This window comes from Capsicum annuum, chromosome 3 (genome assembly GCF_002878395.1).
Source record: "Capsicum annuum cultivar UCD-10X-F1 chromosome 3, UCD10Xv1.1, whole genome shotgun sequence".
NCBI classification, from domain to species: Eukaryota; Viridiplantae; Streptophyta; class Magnoliopsida; order Solanales; family Solanaceae; genus Capsicum; species Capsicum annuum.
Window position 1 is genome coordinate 146,680,574 of NC_061113.1, and position 22,972 is coordinate 146,703,545.

The 22,972-nt window shown below is 38.7% G+C and overlaps 1 protein-coding gene across 5 annotated transcripts in view; it reads left to right on the top strand.

Moving 5' to 3' along the window:
• The window catches only part of LOC107863480 (E3 ubiquitin-protein ligase SHPRH), a 45,353-nt gene that overhangs the window by 18,134 nt on the left and 4,247 nt on the right, over positions 1 to 22,972 (top strand). For 3 of the 5 annotated variants that reach the window (XM_016709408.2, XM_047408354.1, XM_047408353.1), the window contains 12 exons: positions 961 to 1,216; positions 1,349 to 1,589; positions 1,661 to 1,830; positions 1,917 to 2,480; positions 3,043 to 3,209; positions 8,675 to 8,891; positions 9,054 to 9,257; positions 9,788 to 9,904; positions 10,116 to 10,358; positions 11,115 to 11,319; positions 13,652 to 13,857; positions 21,859 to 22,010. In XM_016709408.2, coding sequence (XP_016564894.2) covers positions 961 to 1,216; positions 1,349 to 1,589; positions 1,661 to 1,830; positions 1,917 to 2,480; positions 3,043 to 3,209; positions 8,675 to 8,891; positions 9,054 to 9,257; positions 9,788 to 9,904; positions 10,116 to 10,358; positions 11,115 to 11,319; positions 13,652 to 13,857; positions 21,859 to 22,010 — 2,742 coding nt within the window. Of the gene's footprint in view, positions 1 to 960; positions 1,217 to 1,348; positions 1,590 to 1,660; positions 1,831 to 1,916; positions 2,481 to 3,042; positions 3,210 to 8,674; positions 8,892 to 9,053; positions 9,258 to 9,787; positions 9,905 to 10,115; positions 10,359 to 11,114; positions 11,320 to 13,403; positions 13,621 to 13,651; positions 13,858 to 21,858; positions 22,011 to 22,972 lie in introns of those variants that run through there. The other 2 variants (XR_007053082.1, XM_047408355.1) reach the window with 2 other exon arrangements.

A 22,972-nucleotide genomic window follows, 5' to 3' on the forward strand; every position in this document is an offset into this window, starting at 1 on the left:
TATCATGTGAATTGGAAGAGAAAACTCACCTTGATTATTCTCTCAAGCTATTGGGGTTTAAATAGCTAAGTTTACATGTCCTAAAAGGAAAGGAAATCAATACAAATAAATACCTAATCAATACAAATCAATATCTAATTAATACCTAATTATAGTAGGAGTAAATCAAGCTACCTACTATATTTACATATGCTTTAGATTAGTCATAGGATTCTAACAGTTATTAACTTCAACCATTTTCTCTAAAGAGTTCTCTATTGCAAAGTTTTTTGGCGGGTCGCTTTCTTTTGAAAGAGAGGCATTAGTTTCATGTTTGATGATAATGACCGCGGACGTGTGGTTGCAAACGATCATATGCAACTAGCGCTTTGTGATCCTTTTCCAGATCGATGTGAACTTTGAAACTATCGCAGGACGTTTCAAAGCTTGTACTATTTGGAAAATTTAAGGCTTTCAGTGTGAGGAGATGGACGGATATTCTTTGGACAATAAATTTTTTCCATGTTTTCCCTTAATGTTTAGGAGATGTCTGAAGCCATTACTTGTCAAATTTCAATCTCCTTTTATACTTCTTTGATCTCTTCTGTTCTTTTCTCTGGGAACTTGGTGGAAAGCAACATAATGCTCTCAAAAATGCTATCATCCTTGTTTAGTGGATCACAGGTATGTGTTTTGTTCAGGCCATGATCCCCAGACAATCTTGCTTGAAAGTAAGGTACTGTTCAGGCTAATAGATCTTTGAAGAGGTGATTATGTACACGTCTGGCTTGGAACTTTCACTCCGTATAGATATTCTTGAGTGATGATCATAGTGCTGGTTTTTGGTCTCATGGCCTTGTCATCCAGGACCAATTTATGCTAGGAAATCTAACTAGATTGCTGCCTTGGTCTACTTTACCTCATCTTTTGGCCTTCATTTTTCTTAGATCGAGGATAAATCTCCGGTGTTTCATGTTGCAGATATCCTGTTGTACCTACCCTATTAACCAGAATATTATGGTGGAGAATATGTCTGGATGAAGCTCAAATGGTGGAGAATAATGCTGCTGCTGCAACTGAAATGGCCCTAAGACTACACGGAGTTCATCGATGGTGCATTACAGGGACTCCCATACAAAGGAAACTCGATGATTTGTTTGGCCTTCTGAGATTCCTCAATGCAAGTCCCTTTAATACTTTTAGGTGGTGGACCGATGTTATATGTGATCCTTATGAGGTTTGTGCCCTGGCCCTCCTTAGCAATCATTAGATGTACTATTTACTGCAATTGATGCTTATAAGTTCACTTATCTTTCTGTCCTCTTTTCCCCTTTCTCACTCCCTCTCAGAAATCTCTCTTCTTTTCCAGAGAGGAGATTCCAGAGCAATGGTTTTCGCACATGATTTCTTTAAGCGCCTGATGTGGAGGTCATCAAAGGTGCATGTGGCCGATGAACTGCAACTTCCGCCTCAAGAAGAATGTGTCTCTTGGCTTTCTCTTTCACCAATTGAAGAGCACTTTTATCAAAGGCAGCATGATACGTGTGTGAATGATGCTCGTGAACTTATTGGAAGTTTCAAAAATGATATATACAGGAGAAAAATATCTGGTTGTTAGATGTCTTCTTTTCTTCATAATACTATTGAAAACAATGTATTCTGAGATTTACTTCACTTGCAGGTTCCCAATTGGAAGATGCTGCATCTGATGTTGTTATCACCAATATAGAAGCTGCCAAGCTCTTTAACTCACTTCTAAAACTACGCCAAGCCTGTTGCCACCCTCAGGTTGGGAGCTCTGGGTTGCGGTCTCTACAACAGTCTCCCATGACTATGGAGGAGATCCTGTCGGTAAGTTATTAGTCAGGGCCAGAAAACTGTTCTTTCCTTAAAAGTTGTTTCCAGTCAAACGTGCATATAAAAAGTAGTTTTTGTAGGTTCTGGTGAGTAAGACTAAGGTAGAAGGAGAGGAAGCCCTCCGGAGATTGGTTGTTGCTATGAATGCACTGGCGGGTATTGCTATAATTAATCAAAATTATTCCCAAGCTGTATCATTGTACCAAGAAGCACTGGCTTTAGCAGAAGACCATTCTGAAGATTTCCGATTGGATCCTTTGTTGAACATTCATATAACACATAATCTTTCTGAGGTACTCCCAGTCGGTTCTGACAGTTCGCAGAAGCTTGAATGTGCACCTGCAAGCGCAAGAGATAAAGTATCCAACATAGAAGATGCTGAAGAAAGCGATAAAGTTGCTCTATTCAGTGAAGACAAAGCTAAGGAAAAAAGCATGTTATTGCCCAACTCTAATGATCCATCCAACTTAATGTCAAATTCACTGGCAAACGATTCTGTTGATGAAAATTCTGACACTAGGTTAAATTTTTTTTCCAAATGTACAATGACAACAGCATGTGAAAAGTTGAAGGAAAAATTCCTATCTGCTTTTAATTTGAAGCTGGCTGGGGCCCAACAAGAGTTCAAAAAGTCATATGATCAGGTAATTTTCAGGATAGGGCTTCATAGATGTGAAAAACCTTTGGTTATACGTATTGTTTTGAACAGGCCTCAAAGATATTCAGCCTGAAAAGTCTCCCAGTGAAAAAAGGAACTATCTGTTCCAGCCAACAGCTGAAAAAGAAAATATCTATTGCCACCAACAGCTTAAGCTTTTACATTAAGGAGTAGTTTTGAAGACAATTTGAATAGACCAAGCAATACAACATCTTTTTTTCAAAATAAAGACTAATAATTGATTAGTATTTCGATATTAGATGTTTCATTTTTCATATTTAGGAGTATCATCAAAAACTGTGAAGCGTCAATATGCCAAAAGAATCTAATTTTAGTGTGAGTACTGGTGTTGTGAGACCAATTAGTCCATGTGTTCTTAGAAGACAGTTCTGACTTTGTTTACGGTCATGATAATCTACTAACTGAAGTGCCTGAATGTCTTGAGTTTATACGCCTCAATTGTTTCTTATTTCTATTTGTACTTGGTCTCTGTCTTTATACAAACTTTGCAAGTTCCACTTAGACTTCCTTGTATCTTATGTTTGAAGGTATGTAATGCATTCAGTGACAGAAAGAACCAGTATACTGCTTGGTGGCTGGAAGCTTTGCATCATATCGAGCAAAACAAGGACTCCTCAAATGAATTGATCAGGAAAATAGGAGAAACTGTTTCTGGGACTCTGAACACCTCTAGGGCATCAAAAATTGCTTCCTGGTTGGTAGCGGATTTATTCTTTACTCTAGGGTCTTTTCATGTCCATCAAATGATTTGCTATTATTTGGCAACTAGTTGATGGCAATGCTGTGAAGGACACATGCATTGTCATCCTTATTGCAGTTTGAAGAGTTACAACTTCTTGTATCTCTTACGGATTCTTTGTTGTGATCAACTCTATTGTTGTTTTATATGTAACTATGGTCCCAAGTTTGTTTCAAAGTAGTTTCTTTTCCTGGGATCATCTTCTCTAGTGCTGTCTTATTTGGCAGAATGGTCGGGTAAACACATAAATTGTTTTGTTGAATCAGTAGCTAAGGTTTTGTTTGCTAAGTATCTGACACTAGATATGCTGTAAATGTTGAACAAATGTCTACATTGCTCATCTTGTATCCAATTTGTGTCCAACCCCTCACCAGGGTGCAATTATGTGTGATAGGTAAGTTCTACAAAACTATTATAAAACCAACAACATTATATTGTAGAGATGCGGATGCTAAGATGAATGTGTGGTCATAAAAGATTAGACAAGATAAAAAATGACTACAGGGCCAAAAGTGCAAGTAGCACACATTGAGGATAAAATACGGGAAGGTCGCTTGAGATGGTTTGGTCATGCCTAGTGTCGATCAACAAATGCACTGATCCGTAGTTGTGATGGTGAGTGGAAGTGTTAAAAGGCGAAGAGATAGACCTAAAATCACATGGAAGGAAGTTGTATTGAAAGACTTACAATCTCATTGAATTAATGCAGACTTAGCTAAAGATAGGGCAACAATGGAAGAGAAGATCCATTGAAGTGATACCTAATAGTTGGGGATATGTTTTAGTCTTGTTAGTATTAGTATTCCCATTTTGGACCTATTGCTTTTCTAGGGGTAATTTTGAACTTGTCGTATATTTATATGTCAATGAGAATATAGAGGACTTTGGAATGGAGGGGCTTACAGATGGTTAAGCAATGGAGGGATACAACAGGTGGGGTGGCCTTGGAAACAGATTCGGAAGACCATAATCCCTTTCAAATTACATGATTTGCCAGGCTGATAGCTAATAAAGCATGTCTTATCCATGAGAATCTGCAAAGAATGGGCTGGCAAATGAACTCCAGGTGTTCTCCATGCAATAGGGCCCGGGAAGACAATAGTCATCTGTTTCTGCACTGCAGAGCGACTGATCAACCGTGGCAATGTTTTGACCTTGGGGAAAGTGAATTGGGTGATGCCAAGGAGCACTTTGGATTTACTAAGGTGGTGGAGGGCTATTCCAGTTTGCATCTGGTTGACTCTTTGGAAAGGAAGAAATGCTAGGTGTTTTGATGACAAATACAGTTCTTTACTGAAGATTAAGCTTCAATCTATTTTGTCTTTTCATTTCTGGTGTAGAGAATTTTTTTGTAATAGAATCAGTCTTCATTACAGTTTTTGGAGTCCTTGTAGATAGGAAAGGATAGTAGGACTCATTGATCTCTTTTATTAATTTGGATGCCAGTACAGAGTTTTGTGTTGATGAATATACTGTTACCTTCCTCGAAAAAATATAAATAAAAATAGAGGACTTCTGATATTAATATTATTGTTAAAAAAAAAAGGGCAGCCCGGTGCAATAAAGCTTCCGCTATGCGCAGGGTCCGGGGAAGGGCCCGACTACAAGTCTCTATTATTTATATATATTTAACTTATTTTTTACTTTTATCTTAATTTGGTATGATGATGACATAAATTGAGCTTAAATAAGAACATGGTCAATGAGGTTCATATATACGAGCCCAACTTGTTTGGGAACTGACTTTGAAGACTTCGAAGGTTGAGCACTGCACTGCATCATGTATAAAGTTTGGTACTGACAGATGCACAATATAAGCTGCCCTTTTGTGTTGTGAAACCACAACTGTAACAGATCTGTTTGTGGTTTTGAGGCTTAATGTATGGTGTCAAAGTAGGTAGCAGTTCAGACATTCTGTTTTGAGCACGTAACTTATGAGCCACTTGTAAGGTTGAGCACGGGACAGGGCTTCACTTTGTAATCTAGTTTGCAACAGGAGTTGTCATTGTTTGAGGTAGGGCTTGTAAACATAATGCAGTTGTACGGATGGGTGAAGGACCATAAAATCGAGTCATAAGTTGCACTGGTTGGTCTCCAACCAAGCTAGTCAACTCAGACCACAGGGCCAGCATGTAAAGATATGGATCTGCTAGTCTCCTTTCTTTTCTCTTGCAAGGTGGAAAAATCAAGCAGCTGCAGTAGCACTAAATCTAGGATTTATACAAAGAACCCCTTTTCTCTTTCAGTTTTCCATGAAGCTCAAAACTAGACTAGAGGGGCGGAAACAGAGAATAGTCTCTAAAGTTTGGGGTTTCACTCGAAATGGTCCATAATGTTCAAGGGTGAAGCACTAATTGTCCTCCAAGTTTTCAGAAGTGGTATACTGGATAATTTAATCAAACCAATGCATGCCATCTATATCTAACGGCACAAATTAGAGAAGAAGTAAAAGAGAACGTCCCATAAGTTTGCGTCTTTACTCCCTCTAGTATAAATAGAAGGACTAATAGTCCTTCCCAAGTTTTCAAAAGTGGTGCACATGGAGTGTAGCTCAACATAGTACGTCTTTATCTGGAGAAATTTTGTATTATCTCCTAAACTTTCTAGATTTATGCAAAAATAACCTGATCATTTCTCTTCTATAGCGGATTATGCCCGATCTCAAACTATGAGATTAACTCAATGGAGAAGTTTGTGAGCAACAAAGGAGTTTCAGCTGAAGAGCGAAGGAGAATCATGCCCTTTGATTGTTTATAAAGCCTTCTGAAGCTTCAGGAATTTGAGTACATTGTGTATGGAGATTGCGCATGATTTGTTATGTTAAATGTAGACTTATACCATTGGGTTGGACTAAATGTGCACTGATGTTGAGAACTTAGAATACTCGTAGTCCTCCAGCTTTTGTGAGGTGCCACTTTTGTGTGATACCAAAACTTAAGTGACAGAGTTGAGATTATTATCTCAGAAATAAGTTGGCAGCTCTATGGGGTGGACAAACTTTTCATCACGTGTCTAACCTTTTCAAGTGCTGAACTCTAATTTTTTGATTACTCTGGTCGAACTCCACTTTTGAAAACCTGATCTGTAACTGTTGGAAAAACAAGAACTCCTGTTTTACTAGAAAAAGAAAAAGATATTAGGGTGAATTACTTGACCTCCCTGTGGAATTATTCAAATCAACTAGAGCATGCCTCTAGTTGACGTGATTACACAAAGTTACAAACCCCCCATTTCCATTAACCTCAGTTAATTGACAATGATGTCACCAAAAATTTCAAAAATTTTATGGATTTTCCCTCCAATTTTATTCTGTTTATGTAGTAGATATAGTAAATGAAAATAAAAATGTGAAGGTTGTCTTTAGCCTCTATTGGATCAATCACTCAATCCATCCTACTTTCTGTCTAACTGGACCACCATTACTGCCTGCAGCCTCTCCCTTCACCTCTCTATCTGGCGAACCACTCTCACGCTTCTCTTCCTTCTCCCCTACCTAAGCCAAACTATCTCTTCTTCCATCCCAGTTGTCCACCATCTCCCCTCGTAACAAGCCCCATTAGCCTTGTCTCCTTCTCAGTTGACCAACCAGCCCCATTCCAAACTTTCCTCTTTCTGGCTTGCAAGTCCTTCTCTTCCTTACTCAATGCCATAAACTCCCCTTGTTTTCCAGTTTCCATGCCCCTCCACCTCCTTTGTCATTCCACTGCGACCCCCTTCAGTTATCCCTCCGTGTTCTTCCTAGCCCACTCTTATTCCCCTTCCTCTTTCCTGAACCATATTTTTTCCTCTTTATACCCAGTCCACTGTAACCCCGTCCTTCTTGTCTCAACCTACACATCTACTCATATTACATTGTTCAATTTTTCTGTTCTTTTTTCGTTTTCCAAATTTGCCGCAACAGTACATGGAAAGTTTTGTTAAATTAGCTTCAGATTTAACACTGTTAGCTTGTGCCATGAGAGAGGGAGTTCATATTTTTTTCAAGTTAAAGGGGAGGTTGAAAATTTGTTTTTTTTTTCAAATTGGAGGGTCGATATTCCTTTTATAATAGTGGTTTCCGGGCCAGCTTTCGCGTACCTCGACTAAATTCACGAGCTACTTTCCACCTCCCACCAACAACAAATATCTGGTAACTTTGTCCACCAAGTCTAGGATAGATGGGAAGCATCACCTAGTGTGTTCTTGTCTCTGCTGGGATTTGAACCTAAGACCTTAGGTTGATAACCCACTTCATTGACCACTAGGCCACACCCTTGGGTTCAATTGGAGGGTAGACACTAGCTTCAAAAGTAGGAGAGTATCTAAGTAATTTGCCTGAGATTACATTATTGAAAGTAAGCAATTTGACTAGTTTCTAAGAAGTCCTTTTGCTAAAGTTGGAAGCTAATTTTGGTTCATTTAGCTCCTAAGAAAACACAAAAGATTAGAGCTATATGATTCGAGGAGATTGTAATATGTCTAAATTGCAGGCTGCATAAAAAATAAAGAGATCCCTTTTATTTGCGTAAAATAAAGAGAGCCCTTTTATTTGCATATTCTTATACTCTTGAAGACAGAAAAATTCCACTTCGTATAAATAATTGAATTGATTTTTTAAAAGCTCAAATACCAAACATTGGAACTTTTTTGGTACCATCTTGGTGCATCATCAGTGAAATAATTTTTTATTATAAAAAACCATCCTACTGCAAGGTAAGGCTGTGTACAATACACCCTTGTGGTGGGGCCCTTCCCCGGACCCTGCGCATAGCGGGAGCTTTAGTGCACCGGGCTGCCCTTTTTTAAAAACCATCCTACTTATGTATGTACTTTTAAATCTACTACTAAGATGCTCAACTTTTGCCACAAATTTTCTTTAAAGAGTGAGTAGTTATAGATTTTTGAGCATGTAGTGGGTCTTGTCCATTTTTCTGGTCAAATACGATGTTTATCATACGATAGACATATATAATGTTCGTGACTTACATTACCATTTCGCATGTAGTGGGTCTTGTCCATTAATATATATATATATATATATATATATATATGTATATATATATATATATACTGTTTGTGACTTCATTCGCTCCTTTCTAGAATTTTCTTGCTGTGGAGCATAGGAACACAATAAGCTAGATTTCTACCATGGACAAGCATATGCTACAAGATGGTCCCGATTCTCCCTCACTTCCTCATTCATTTCTCCGTGCTTCTCTGCTCTAACTTTAACCGATCTTTGGTTCTTTTCTTTGAGGACAGGAACCTGTTAGTGGATCTCACCAAAAAAACAGCTTGCCTCTTTATAAAAAAAATCATAAAGAAATCAGCCTTGCTTTGTTCCTTTAAGTTTTCCCTGTTTATAAGTGTGGAAATACCAATCTTTTTGTTACCCAATCATTTTGCTAATAGTGTACTTTCTTATATTGTTTTCTCTACAGTTTCCGCAGCATAACTGCTTTGAAGATCTATATTCAGAGTGGTTTAGATTCACTGGAAAGTTCTAGGGAATCTTTATTTGTTAAGCTTTTGGAAATTGACCAGACAATGGGCAATCCTAGGAAGGAGGATATCGCTCGTATTAGATACTGTCCAAAATGCTATGCTGATTCTGAAGGGGTATTATGTGTTCACTGTGAACTAAATGACTTGTTCCAGGTCTGATTTTCTAGATTCTTCATTCTTTCTTTACAATTAAAGCTATCCCATTAGGTATCTAAATATTGTGATGCCGTACTATATTCTGAGATGTTCCTCCCGCTACCTCTCTCCAGGTTAATGTGGTGTAGTAATGTTGTGCTGTTGCTGTAATTTCTCCAGGTTTATGAAGCCAGTCTTTTTCGTCTTAACAAAGGAAGGAGTGGAGAGGTCATAACATCTGCTGAGGAGGCTGTAGATCTGCAGAAGAAGAAGTCTCAACTGAATCGTTTCTATACAATTTTAGCCCGAACAGACAGGAATACGGGTTCAGCTACCACCAAATACGAAGATTCTGGAAAGAAGAGGGACTTAGAGAACATTATGGTGGGTAATGATTATATCTTGCTTATTCTGAAAAAAAATGATTGTTTTTTACTTCAAAGCGGATGCAGCCTTTGTGCTTTTCACTGTTTCAGCCGAGTTCTTAGTCTGCCAAAGACTGGAAGAAGTTAGAAGTTCTCTTCTATTTTGTCAAATTCTGGTGTTCATAGTAGTATAGAAAGAATGACTGGAAGAAGCTACAGTTATATCCAATTATTGAATGTGGTTATAAGAGCTCTAGTGAAGGCAACATGAAGAGATATTCGGCGACATACTTCTTTGAGCAACAAGAAAACATAGTTAATGTTATGATGTCAAGTTAAATGCGTCTCATCTTCCACAGAGTATTGTGTTCCCTGATATAACATATATTAGAAAATATCTGTATCTTTTGACTGGAATAATAAGGAAAATTTATATTTCAGATTTGAGCATAAGTTAGGATTTATCTCTCCATCTTTGGTTCTCTGTTTCCTTTCATCGGTCAGGATAAGACCTACTAGTTCTAGCTTTAATGATTGTGCATTTGATAGGTGTCCAAAGCGCCATCTGATTTGGAAGTAGTGTTGGTTCTCATCAAGAGCAACTCCAGGGGCCGGTTAGATGCTGAAGGTGTATCGGCTGCCAGAAGGCAGCTGCAGCTTCTTGAGGTATATCTGAATCAAAGCCTTTGTCAGAACAGTTGCCTTTTTTTTCAATCTGGTTTGCCTTCAGAGATCTTTTCCATTCTTAAAAGCAGGGAAGCTTTATATTTATGGGCATAATGGTCTATTAAAGTCTGTTCAAGACAAAGCCTTCACGACCAGCATCTTGACAATGTGCATCTTTATGTAAGGTAGTTCATTTAATAGTTCTTTGTAGGGGATGCGAAAGGAGTATGTGCAAGCAAGGCTCCTGGCAACAGCTCAAGCCCATGTTCTACGTGCTCATGATGAGATTATGATGGCAACTTCTCGACTACGCTTAAAAGAAGATGAGAATGACAAATCTATTGATGCTTTGGATCCGGGAGAATTAGATGCAGCCAGTGCTGAATGGTCTAGTGAAAAGTTTTTCTTTTTATCTTCTTTATCAAGAATAAAGGGGCAGCTTCGCTACTTGAAGGTAACAACAGAAGGTTCAGAGTTCTCTGTGTTCTATATGAAGATTATTATGAAATTCAGTAGTCATCTGGATGTAATTCATATATGCTTTCAGTAATAGACATTACTAGAGCTCGACATGTGACATTTTATGATTAAACCAATATGGTCTATGAAGTTATCCGATTCATTTTTTTTCCTACCTCATTTGTATATTGAAACACTTTCATAGGAATAATATTTGCATCAGTTTTAGGCAATAAGTCCAAGAAATAATTAAGATCTTACCCAAAATAGGACCCGTAACTATAGGTTGCAGAAGTTGCGAAACTAAGTCTTAAGCTCATATGTTTTTAGTGTTGAGTCTAGCTTCATTTCTCTTAATTCTAAAAAATATGGTTGGTACTCCTGATGTTGCCATGGTATTCTGTTCCTAAATGGTCCTGAAATGTACTCAAGAAAAAGAGAAGGTGAAAAGTACTTGAGTCTATGTTTGTGCATGTATTTCCTTTGGCTTGTGGAACGTCTTTTTTTTCTTTTGCTCCCCTTTTTTGTTTTTTAAATTTTTGAGGGGTGTACAGCCATTTTCCATCGTTACTTACTCTTTTCTCAGAAGTACAGAGAGAACCGACTTACTGGTGACTTTTAATGTTTAATTGTTTGACACAGAATCATATAAAGCACGTTGCCCATTTATATATTAAGTTTACAGGCAACTGCTTATTATCTACAAGCTTATTTTGTGTGTTCACATTCCTATGGATGTTATCTTTCACAGGGTTTGGTACAATCCAAACAACGTAACCATCTTGCAAGTAGTGAAAATTCAACTGTAACTCAAGCCACAATTGTCGCAGCAGCTCATGCAGAAGAAAAAGAGGAACACCAAGCTGTTATTGAGGAAGATACATGCCCTGTTTGTCAAGAGAAGCTCAATAATCAAAAGATGGTGTTCCAGTGTGGGCATGTCATTTGTTGTAAATGTAAGTTTCTCGTGACCTTTTAGCCCCCTTTTCTGCTTCAAGTCATAATAACAAGTTATATACTATTTATATTACCAAGCATAACTTGTATGTACAAACCAATGGTAAAATTTACTGAACCTCCTGGTTCTAGAAATGCTGTAGCTGGAAAGCTGTATGTTGTAACTGCATGCACTTTATAAGGATTCTAGAAACTGATATTTCTCCTTGCTAAAGTGTACATATATTCCAATGACGAGAATAAATAGTGTACGCCAAGAAAATGGGATTTTCAGTTATTCTAATACAAGATCTTTTTCATTTTACTAATCTTCGTGCATGTACAGGACTACTTGCTTTTTTTCCCCCTTTTTCCTTCTTTATTGCTAGGTCATATTCTTCCACCTTAGTCAAGGACAGTTTGGTTAAGGATACGATCCCTCTTTGAGCAAAAGAGTAAAATTTGTATAATAAACTGGTTTATGAATATTCTGGGGTGAGAGACGTGCAAATCCTCGGGTACATTATTTTAGAGAAGTTATTTTTACTTTGAAAGTATGGAAGCAGTTCTTTATTGCTACACCGTTAATATACGTAACAGGTAGTACACCTCAATATCAAGCTAGTTTAGATCAGCTAACAGTTAGTACATCTCAATATCAAGCTAGTTTAGATCAGCTATATGAATCCTTTATGTACATTCCATTCTATTAGACCCATTTCATTCAAATACTCAAATTTATCTTTCAAGGCATTTTAGAGGTTCTCTGACTAAATATCCTCTGCATCTCATGCTTACATCTACAGTAGCATACACATCTGTGAACAAATTGAAAACACTTCGGGCAAACACCTGATGAATGTGAGTGTACCAACATGACTAAACTTTGATCCCAACTAGTTTGCGTCATCTGTATAGATTTTTTCTTTGAATGGGCTTTCTTCTTCTCTAAGCCTGTGTGGATTCTAAGAGATTGTAGGTAAGAGTTAACCAAAGCAGTCTCCAGAACAGTGTTCCATCCCCAAGTCTCGTCTGAGTTTATTGGAATCCATATTGGTCAAGTTGGAAATTTAGTCAACCTAAGGGAATTTAAGAGACTAGTACGCACATGCGGAGCTAGCCTCCCCAGTTTGCATAAAGCTGGCAAAGGATGCAACTTGTTGGGTTCTGCAATTCAGCTCGCAAATTTTGAGTTCTGTGTTCTTACCTATCGATGCACAGTACTCACGAAAGTTTAACTATCACAAATGGAAAGGGGTGCTGGAAGGAAATTTTCTCCATGATGTGCTACTAAACTGAAGCTAATTCCTCTCCACCCTGACTTTGGCGGAGAGGAAACTAACAACAATAAAACAATGAGTTTATGTCTCATAAAAATTCTGATATCACGTGAGATATAAGAGGAGAGTGGGAGGACTCATGAAGTCTCTTACGCTTGAGGATATTGATACTGTATACAGTAGATAAATCTGGATGAAATAGAAACATCTCCTTTCAATTTCTATCTACCCAGTTTCATTTTGTGTCTTATTCAACAGTACCAGGAAGGAGAAGAATAAGCATTACCTCTGTCCAAGGAAGAAGCCCCTCCTTTTTTACTTATTTATTCTTCCTGGTCTTTGGGTCTCATCTAAACAGCTTGCTGCCTACTCCCTTTGTCCAACTTATGTGACACCCTTTCCTTTTCAGTTTGTCCCAAAAGTATGTCACCTTTTAATAATCAGAAACGACTTAGCTAAGTTCCATTTTTACCTTTAATGAAATGTTTTATAGCCACACAAAAATCTAACGTTTATTTTAGACCACAAGTTTCAAAAGTCTTCCTTTTTTTCTCAAATTGTGTCAGGTCAAACGGAACCACATAAACTGGGACGGAGGAAGTATTTTGTTACATCTTTTGTTTTGGTTCCAGAACATAACTAGAGATCCTGGGCATTGCATGCTTTGAATGTTTACACATGTGGGCTGTGGCTATTTCTATTCCAACTATCTAATTTTACAGTGATATGCCCATCTTATCTGCACTTTATGTATTTCACATTCGTGGCTAGAATTTTGTACCTAATATCTGTTATATCCTTGTGCTCTTTTTTATTTTTTTTAGTACCCCGAAAATTGGGGGGGTTCAACTGTTGCAGTGAGAGAAGGAAGGATAACTTTCGTTTCTGTCTAAACAACATTTGAGTTAACATGGCTTGGACAAACTTCTTTTTGTGGGGTTGTAGAAAGTTACAGAACCTGCATATCAGCATATCCATGTTGCTTTAACACGAATAAATGCTATGAACATTTTTCTGGTAAGGAATGCTAAAGGTCGATACTATGCTCGTTCTTTGATGGTTGCCATTACAGGTTTGTTTGCAATGACAGAGAAGAGATTAGCCCTTCACGGAAAGCCTCAGGTTAACTGGTTCATGTGCCCAACCTGTAGACAACATACTGACTGCAGAAATATTGCTTATGCTGTTGACAGACGGAATGAGTCATGTCCACCTTCTTCTACAGTCTCTGAGAATTCTGAACCTTCTGCAAGTGTCCAAGGTTCATATAGTACGAAGGTATTCCTTACTTTTGTACTCGAGATTCAAATTCTATCATTTGTCATTGAATTGTACTTCCCTAGCAACTTCATGTGTCCCAATGTTGTTTCATCTACTCACTTCTTCCCAGAATAGCTAACTTATACCCTGTTTGGCCCAGCTTCATGGAGGCTAAAAGCGTCGTTTTTAAAAGAAATACACTTATCTTGATATTTGAGATGTTTGACCAACAAAAAAAGTGCTTTTGAGCAGCACGAGAAGCAGTTTTTCTGTTGTCGGGAAGAAACTACAAATTTCTACTCTTTCCAAGAAGCAGAAGCAGAAATTAATTTTTCAAACAAAAGTGTCCTTTCCTAAATTTACTTTTGTCAAACTTCAACAACAACAACAAACTCAGTGTGTTCCCACAAAGTGGGGTCTGGGGAGGGTAAGATGTATGCAGTCCATACCGCTACCTCCGAAGAAGTAGAGAGGCTGTTTCCGATAGATCCCCGGCTCAAGATAAAGAATAGGCGACAAGGAGATGGATTACATAACAGAAAAGGCGTAAGGAATAATAAAAAGTAAATCAGAGCAATATGAAAATACGAGAGATACGGCAACACGAAATAAGCAGATAGCAACTGAGAAAATATGAAAGGGACAACCACGAATAAGTAACACATACTCGCCACCATAGACACCTATAGACACAGACCTAAGGTTACTAACCCGGTTACACAAGATCTCTCTTGGTGGCTTGCTACAACCCACACCCTCCCGCTAGCCTTCTACTCTTATCCGCGACCTCCACACTTTCCTATCTAGGATCATGTCCTCAGTAAGCTGCAGCTACTCCATGTCATGTCTGATCACCTCCCTCCAGTATTTCTTCGGCCTACCTCTACTCCTCCTGAAACCATCCAACGCTAGTCTCTCACACCTACGCACTGGGGCATCCGCGTCCCTCCTCATCACATGTCCAAACCATCTCAGCCTTCCTTCCCGCACTTGTCCTCCACCGACGCCACTCCCATCTTCTCCCGGATAATCTCATTCCTAATCCTGTCCCCTCTAGTAAGCCCACACATCCAGCAGCATCCTCATTTCCACCACCCTCACTTTTTGGATGTGGGAATGCTTGACTGACCAACACTTCGCGCCATACAACATGGCCGGACAGACTGCCACTTTATAAAATTTGTCTTTAAGCTTAAGGGGCACTTTCTTATCACACAGCACCCCCGAGGTAAGCCTCCACTTCATTCAACCTGCTCCAATACGATTAGTGACATCCTCATCAATCTCACCATTCCCTTGGATCAAAAACCCAAGATACTTAAACCTATCACTTTTACAAACATCTTGAGAGTCCAACCTCACCACCACATCGTCCTCCTGCCTCAAGTCACTAAACTTGTATTTCAAATACTCTGTCTTGGACCTACTTAACCTGAACCGCTTCGACTCGAGAGTTTGCCTCCAAACCTCCAATTTGTCATTCACGCCCCTCCGCGTCTCATCAATCAGCACAACAACAACAACAACAACAAACCCAGTGTATTCCCACAGCGTAGGGTCTGGGGAGGGTAAGATATACGCAGTCCATACCGCTACCTCCGAAAAAATAGAGAGGTTGTTTCCGCTAGACCCCCGACTCAAGATAAGGATAATAAACAAGGGGATGGATGACATAACCGAAATAAAGAATAGGAAATAATAGAATAAAATTACAGGATATGAAATTCGAGAAATAAGAGCAACACGGAATAAGAAAAATAGGAACTAAGCAATAGAAAATAGGGCACCCACTTAGTAGTGACATACACTCACATCCTAAAGACACCTATGTACATTGACCTATGATTACTAAATTCGGCTATCCAAGAATTCTCCTGACTGCTAGCTACAACCCACATACTAACACTAGCCTTCTACCCTAATCCTCGACCTCCACGCCTTCCTATCTAGGGTCATGTCCTCAGTAAGCTGAAGCTGCTCCATGTCATGTCTAATCACCTCCCTCCAGTATTTCTTCGGCCTACCTCTTCTCCTCCTAAAGTCATCCAACGCTAGCCTCTCACACCTCCGAACCGGGACATTCGCGCCCCTTCTCATCACATGCCCAAACCATCTCAGCCTTCCTTCCCACATCTTGTCCTCCACCGAAGCCACTCCCACCTTATCCCGAATAATCTCATTCCTAACTCTGTCCCCTTTAGTAAGCCCACACATCCAACGCAACATTCTCATTTCCGCCACCTTCAATTTTTAGATGTGAACGTGCTTAATTGGCCAGCACTCCGCTCCATACAACATGGCCGGATGAACTACCACTCTATAGAATTTGTCTTTAAGCTTAAGGGCACCTTCTTATCGCACAACACTCTCGAGGCGAGCCTCTACTTCATCCAACCTTCTCCAATACGGTTAAAAACATCCTCATCCATCTCACCACCCCCCCTGGATCATAGACCCAAGGTAATTAAAAACTATCCCTCTTACACACATCCTGGGAGTCCAACCTCACCACCACTCCATCCGCCTGCCTCGAGTCACTAAACTTACATTCCAAATACTTCGTCTTAGACCTACTCAACCTAAACCCCTTAGACTCAAGGGTTTTCCTCCAAACCTCCAATTTGTCATTCACAAACCCCGCGTTTCATCAATCAACACTACATCATCCGCAAATAACATACACCAAGGCACCTCGCCTTGGATACTCTGCATCAACACGTCCATCACCAACGCAAAAAAGAACGGACTAAGAGTCGATCTCTGATGCAACCCTGTCTCGATCGGAAAATGCTCTGAGTCTCCTCCCGCCGTCCTCACTCGAGTTTTCCCTCCATCGTACATGTCCTTAATAGCTCTGATGTACATCACCGGGACCCCTCTCACCTCCAAGCATCTCCAAAGAACCTCCTTCGAGACTTTATCATACGTCTTTTCTAGATCGATGAACACCATATGAAGAAGAAGTGAAGAAGAAAGTGGAGATTAAGAAGGGGGCGTGTGTTAAGTTGATTGAGAATAAAGATGATGAGGAGAAGCGGGCGAATAGGGAGGTTTACAAAGTAGCAAGGAAGGAGGCTAAGTTAGCAGTTACGGCTGCTAAGACAGCCGCTTTCGAGAGCTTGTATGCGGGGTTAGAGGAGAAAGGCTAGGCTTGCTAAGGCTAGGCAAGGCCAGAAATTGGAACACATTGATTCCGCTCGTTCCCGTCCTTCGCTTCAGGGCCTGTCCCTCGGTGTGGTCAGTACTCGATATTGTCGGGCAGGGAAGCTTACACTTGTTCACTAATTATGACGGCAATCCAGCTGCCATCCATCAAGAGTGAAGGATGTGGCATCAGGTAGTTCTTTGGGAGGATGGTAGTATTTTAGTGGAGGATGTGTACATAAAGAAGAGATGGCAGGAGTACTTTCATAGACTTTTGAACGAGGAGGGGCACAGAGGCATTGAGTTAGGGGAGCTGGAGCACTCGGAGGAGAGTTGTGTTTTCAGTTTTTGTAGGCGTTTTAAGGTTGAGGAGGTCAGAGGCTATTCATATGATGCGGAGGGGTAGGGCGATGGGGCCTGATGAGATTCCGGTGGATTTTTGGAAGTATGTTGGTGGGGCAGGTTTAAGGTGGTGGATTGATTTATTTAATGGCATTTTCAAGAATGCGAGAATGCCTGAGGCTTGGACGTGGAGTACGATGATTCCGTTATATAAAAACAAGGGTGACATTCAGAGTTGCAACAACTATAGGGGTATTAAGCTGTTGAGTCACATTATGAAGATTTGGGAGAGAGTGGTTGAGCGGAGATTGAGGAGGGTCGTGTCTGTGTAGGAGAATCAGTTTGGATTTATGCCTGGTCGCTCGACGACAGAGGCAATCCACCTGGTAAGGAGATTGGTGGAGCAGTATAGAGAAAGAAAGAAGGAATAGGGTAAATTCAAAAAAGAAAAAACTATAAAAGTGAAATTGAGTGTTTTCCAAATTTGGAAGTTGTATTTGGAATTTTCGTGACCTAATACTAATTTTCACATAAAGTAAAGATTTCCAAAGAAAAAGGTGAAAAATTCTCGTGGTCAAACCTCTGCTTAATAATTCTATTTTATCTTTTAACCTACCTTTTTAGGTAGCTCCACCCCATATCTAATTTTTCTGGTAGATTTATTCTTGAAATTATTGATGTGTAACATTATTTAACCAAAAAAAAATGATACAATTTACTTAAACTTCCCCAATTCATTAAAACGATACAGTATCATATAATACTAACACAATACAATATGATAGATTATGAAACAATATGTAAGAACAATCCAAATTGAAGGGGGTATTTGGCCTTTTATTTTTTTCCACGGTTGAACTTAAAAAACACATTTCACCATAAAAATTTGAAAAATTCGTTTTTCACTTAATTCACTTTTTTCAAGAAATTCAAAAACAACAAAAAGGTGTTTTCACTTTTTTTTTTCACTCCAAATTACTCGCAAAAAAACACTAATTTATTTCATGGTCCAACATAACTCTAATTTCAAATATCATTTTTTTTTTACTTTGAAAACAAAACTATTCTTCCTTATTTTTACAATGGAACATGAGCAAACGCCTAGTTAAAATTTGGGAAAATGGGTACCTGGGGTTGTCAATAGAACAGGCGAAGTACGTTTCAATGGACTGTTGAAAGGGCTAGAAGAGAGACAATCCGGGTAATGATCAATTAAGTAAACAAGAAAAGAAGATAGACTCTTCTTTATAGCATGAGATGATATGATTTTGAGCAATTGTAATGAAACTTGTTCACCTATCAAACCCAACCTCCTCCTAATCACCGCATCCGGTGGTTGTTGACACTGCTCGCTGCCGATTTTACTCAACATAGTCTCTACGGAACATGGTAATAGTGCATCCAGCACACACAAAAGAACATCAATTTCTTCCTCAATCAACACTACATCATTCACAAATAGCATACACCAAGGCACATCGCCTTGAATACTCTGCATCAACACGTCCATCACCATCGCAAACTGGAACGAACTAAGAGTTGATCCCTGATGCAATCCTGTCTCAACCGAAAAATGGTCTGAGTCTCCTCCCGTCGTCCTCACCCTGGTCTTTCCTCCACCGTACATGTCCTTAATAACTCTGGTGTACGCCATTGGGACCCCTCTCACCTCTAAACAACTCCAAAGAACCGCCTTCGGAACTTTATCATACGCCTTTTCTAGGTCGATGAACACTAAGTGTAAATCCTTCTTCCTTTCTCTATACTGCTCTACCAATCTCCTCACCAAATGAATTGCCTCTGTCGTTGAACGACCAGGCATAAATCCAAACTGGTTCTCCGAAACAGACACAACCCTCCTCAATCTCCGCTCAAGCACTCTCTCCCAAATCTTCATAGTGTGACTCAACAGCTTAATACCCCTTTAGTTGTTGCAACTCTGAATGTCATCCTTGTTTTTATAAAGCAGAATCATCATACCCCATCTCCAAGCCTCAGGCATTCTTGGAGTCTTGAAAATACCGTTAAACAAATCCGTCAACCACCTAAGCCCTGCCCCGCCCACATACTTCCAAAAATCCACCGAAATCTCGTCCGGCCCCATCGCCCTACCCCTCTGCATCTTACGAATAGCCTCTTTGACCTCCTCTACCTTAAAATGCCTGCAGTAGCTGAGGTTTGACCCTCATTAATTCAATACATTTTTCTTTCAAAAATTTGAACTTTGCTTTCCTATTTCTTTTTTATTTCTCCCATGTATTTCCCCTTTTTCTCCATATCTATCTTCTTCTCCCTTTCCTCTTAATAGCCTGTCAACTTTAAAGACAAGTTTCTTTCCTCTATCTCTTCTCTTCCTCTTTGGAATAGCAATGTCATTGCTATAAAAAAATACGAGTTAATAATTTTCTCATAACCTTAAAGTTTTTTATATTGACTTTTTAATAATTTCTCCGTTAAAAAAATAAATAAAAAGGAAGCTCGGTGCATTAAAGCTTCCTCTATGCACAGGGTCGGGGGTGGGCCGAACCACAAGGGTTTTATTCTACGTAGCATTACCTTAGATGTCTGCAAGAGTTTGTTTCCATGGCTTGAACCCGTGACCTACTGGTCACATGGCAACATCTTTACCAGTTACTCCAATGCTCCCTTCAAATAATCCAAAATTGTAAAAAGTGGCTAAATACTTGTTTTTTGGGTTAATGTAACACGCAAAAATACTTCTTGAAATGATTGGTCAACAGAATCTATTTATCAAATTTTGACCCAAAAAAATTTGTTTATCAAATACTGAAAAGATACTTCTCAAATGAATTGGCCAAACACCAATTTCTTCCATCTTAAGTAGTTTTCTAAAAAATTATTGTGACAAAAGTGCTTCTCAAAATAAGCAGTTTTTGACAGCTTGGCTAAATGGGTTCCAAGTCTGAATACAAGAACATTCACAATTACACCGCAATCCCAAGCTAGTTGAAGTCTGCTGTATGAATCTTCAATATCATAAATGTGTTGTTAAGGTCCATGATATGTCAATACACGGTACTTAAGGATTATCCACCACTAGGGGTTCTCTAATATACTCTAGTGGTTGTTTCTCTAATATATTAAGGGTGTTCTAGTGAGCGCTGGTATTTTAGTTGGTATCATTTATACAGATTTTCAACTTTCATTGGTTTCTAGCTGTACTAGAGTTGCTTGGGTTCTGATATATTCTAAATCTTTTATGATTTTAGGCCTTCCTTTCCATTTTTCGCACTGTCAATCATCATGTTTTCACATCTAAAAGTTGTGCATGTGGAGGTCTATGTAACACATAATTAAACTTCTCAAGCGGGATTCTCTCACTCTATCCTCTAAATCTGTGCTTGTACCTTCTGAAAGATGTGATTGATTTTATCTTGCCTAAATCTTGTATAACTGCACATCCGTCTTAACGTTCACATCTCTGAGACAATTATTTTGCAAATATGTTGGGCTGTAGAGGCCCAGCGTTTACTCCCATACAACATTGTTGGCCTTAAGGTTGTTCTGTAGAACTTGCCTTCCATTTTGTTTGGTATCTTCCTATCACATAACACTCTCATGGCATGCTTCCATTTCAACAATCTTACTTTAATCTGTGCATAACATCTTCATCTATCATTCCATTTCCCTGCAACATTAAACCTAGATATCTGAACTTTTTACATTTAGGTTCCTCAATTCCGTCTAATCTCGACTCAACTTCGCTCCTATCTGGCGTAAGTTGCAATGCATGTATTGTGTATCACTCCTGCTTATCCTAAATTCATTACTCAGTAAAATGCTTCTCCGGGTTCCAACTTTTGATTGACACTCTTACCAGCTTCATGAATTAATTCCATATCGTCTGCAAGGAGCATATGCCAATGCCATGGTATCTCGATTTGAATACTGTTGCTTAGCTCATCCATACAAGGGTAAATACGTATGGACTTGGTCTGGATATTGCAGAAATCAATGTTTGAATATTCAAAAAATTTATTTTATTGAATTGGTAATTAAATGATTAGATAATGATTTGAAATGGGAAGACTGAAGAATGGAAGTTAGTTTTGAAAATTTCAAATCAAATAATATAATCTATATCAGATTAGATTGTTGGAGTAGGAGAAGTTCTTTCATTTAAGTTGTATCAATCACCTTGCAAATGAAGGAAGTACTTGCTAGGCAGAGTCAAATTTCAAATCAAATAATGTGAAATATATAACTTATACCGGACCAGATTGTTGGAGGTGAGCTCTTCCGTTTAAGTTGTGTCAAGCACCTTGCAACAAGAGGAAGTACTTGCTAGACAGAGAGTCCAATAACTTGTTAGGAGTAAATATGTCGTTGAATCATTGCATATTGTAGCTGTTTTGGTTTTACTTCTAATACATAATTCCTTAACCAAACAGACAACTGATATCTTGGACTGAATATGGAACTTTGCCATTTGTTTTAGGACACTAGGAAGATGTGTATGTAACAACAAATTTGAAATGCATTTTCAATTAATTGATGAATGTTATATTCTAGATTGAAGCTGTCACAAGAAGAATTTTATGGATCACTTCCACAAATCCAGCAGCAAAGGTTCTTGTCTTTAGCAGTTGGAATGATGTACTTGATGTATTAGAGCATGCGTTTGTGGCTAACGACATAACTTTTGTGCTGATGAAAGGAGGAAGGTAATAATTTGCTTGTAAATCAATGTTTTTTGGTTCTTTCAGAGTTGAAATATAGATGTTTTCCTAGGAAAATAAGGGAACACTCTCCTGCATTATGCTAGAGTCTTTGTTTTAAAGAAAATGGAAAATCATGGTAATGATAATAGTGCGGATCTTTGAGGATGGTGTGCCTTTACATCTCTGAAACTCTAAAGTGACTAATCACTGTCATATCTTGCATAAGTAATGCAATACAAAGCTAGGTAATTTCTTCCCATCTGTCCTAACCTTGGTAGACAGAGTTATTAGGTACTTGTTGCTAGTTGGAGGTGGCAGATATGAACAGGTATCCTATGAAATTAGCTGAGGTGCGTGAAAGCTGGCCCGAACACCAGGGGTAAATAAATAAATTCCAATACAAAGAGGTCTACGGATCTTATGGAACCCCTTCAGGTTGCATCCTGATCTTTACTTCCCTATACACGTGAAGCAATATAACTGACTATTGGAGAAATATGTTGTGCATCAATTGTATACGTGTTTCAAAAAAGCTTATATAAGCCAGATTGTTTCATATGGTATATAAGCCAAACATTAGTAAGTCTATCCTCTTTACCTGAAAGTCCTTTCTTGCAATATTTCTACATAGGCAAAATGATTCAATGGACCCTTGTACTATATTCGTTTTGTAATGTGGATACTCCTACTTACATATTTGTCATCTGGACCCTTGAACCCACTAAAAAGCAACATTTTAAACCCTTTGACCGTTGACCGGACCTATGTGGCATTAAAATGGCTGACAAGGACAAAGTGCGTGACTACACGCGCGTGAGATGCGAGTGGGGGTCAATTTTTGATCAATTTTATATTAAAATAATTTTAAAAAATAAAAAAAAAAGTCCCCCAACTTTGTTAATTTAAATATATTTTTTAAAATTAAAAAATAATAATTTGTTTAAAAAAAAATAAAAAGTCCCCCT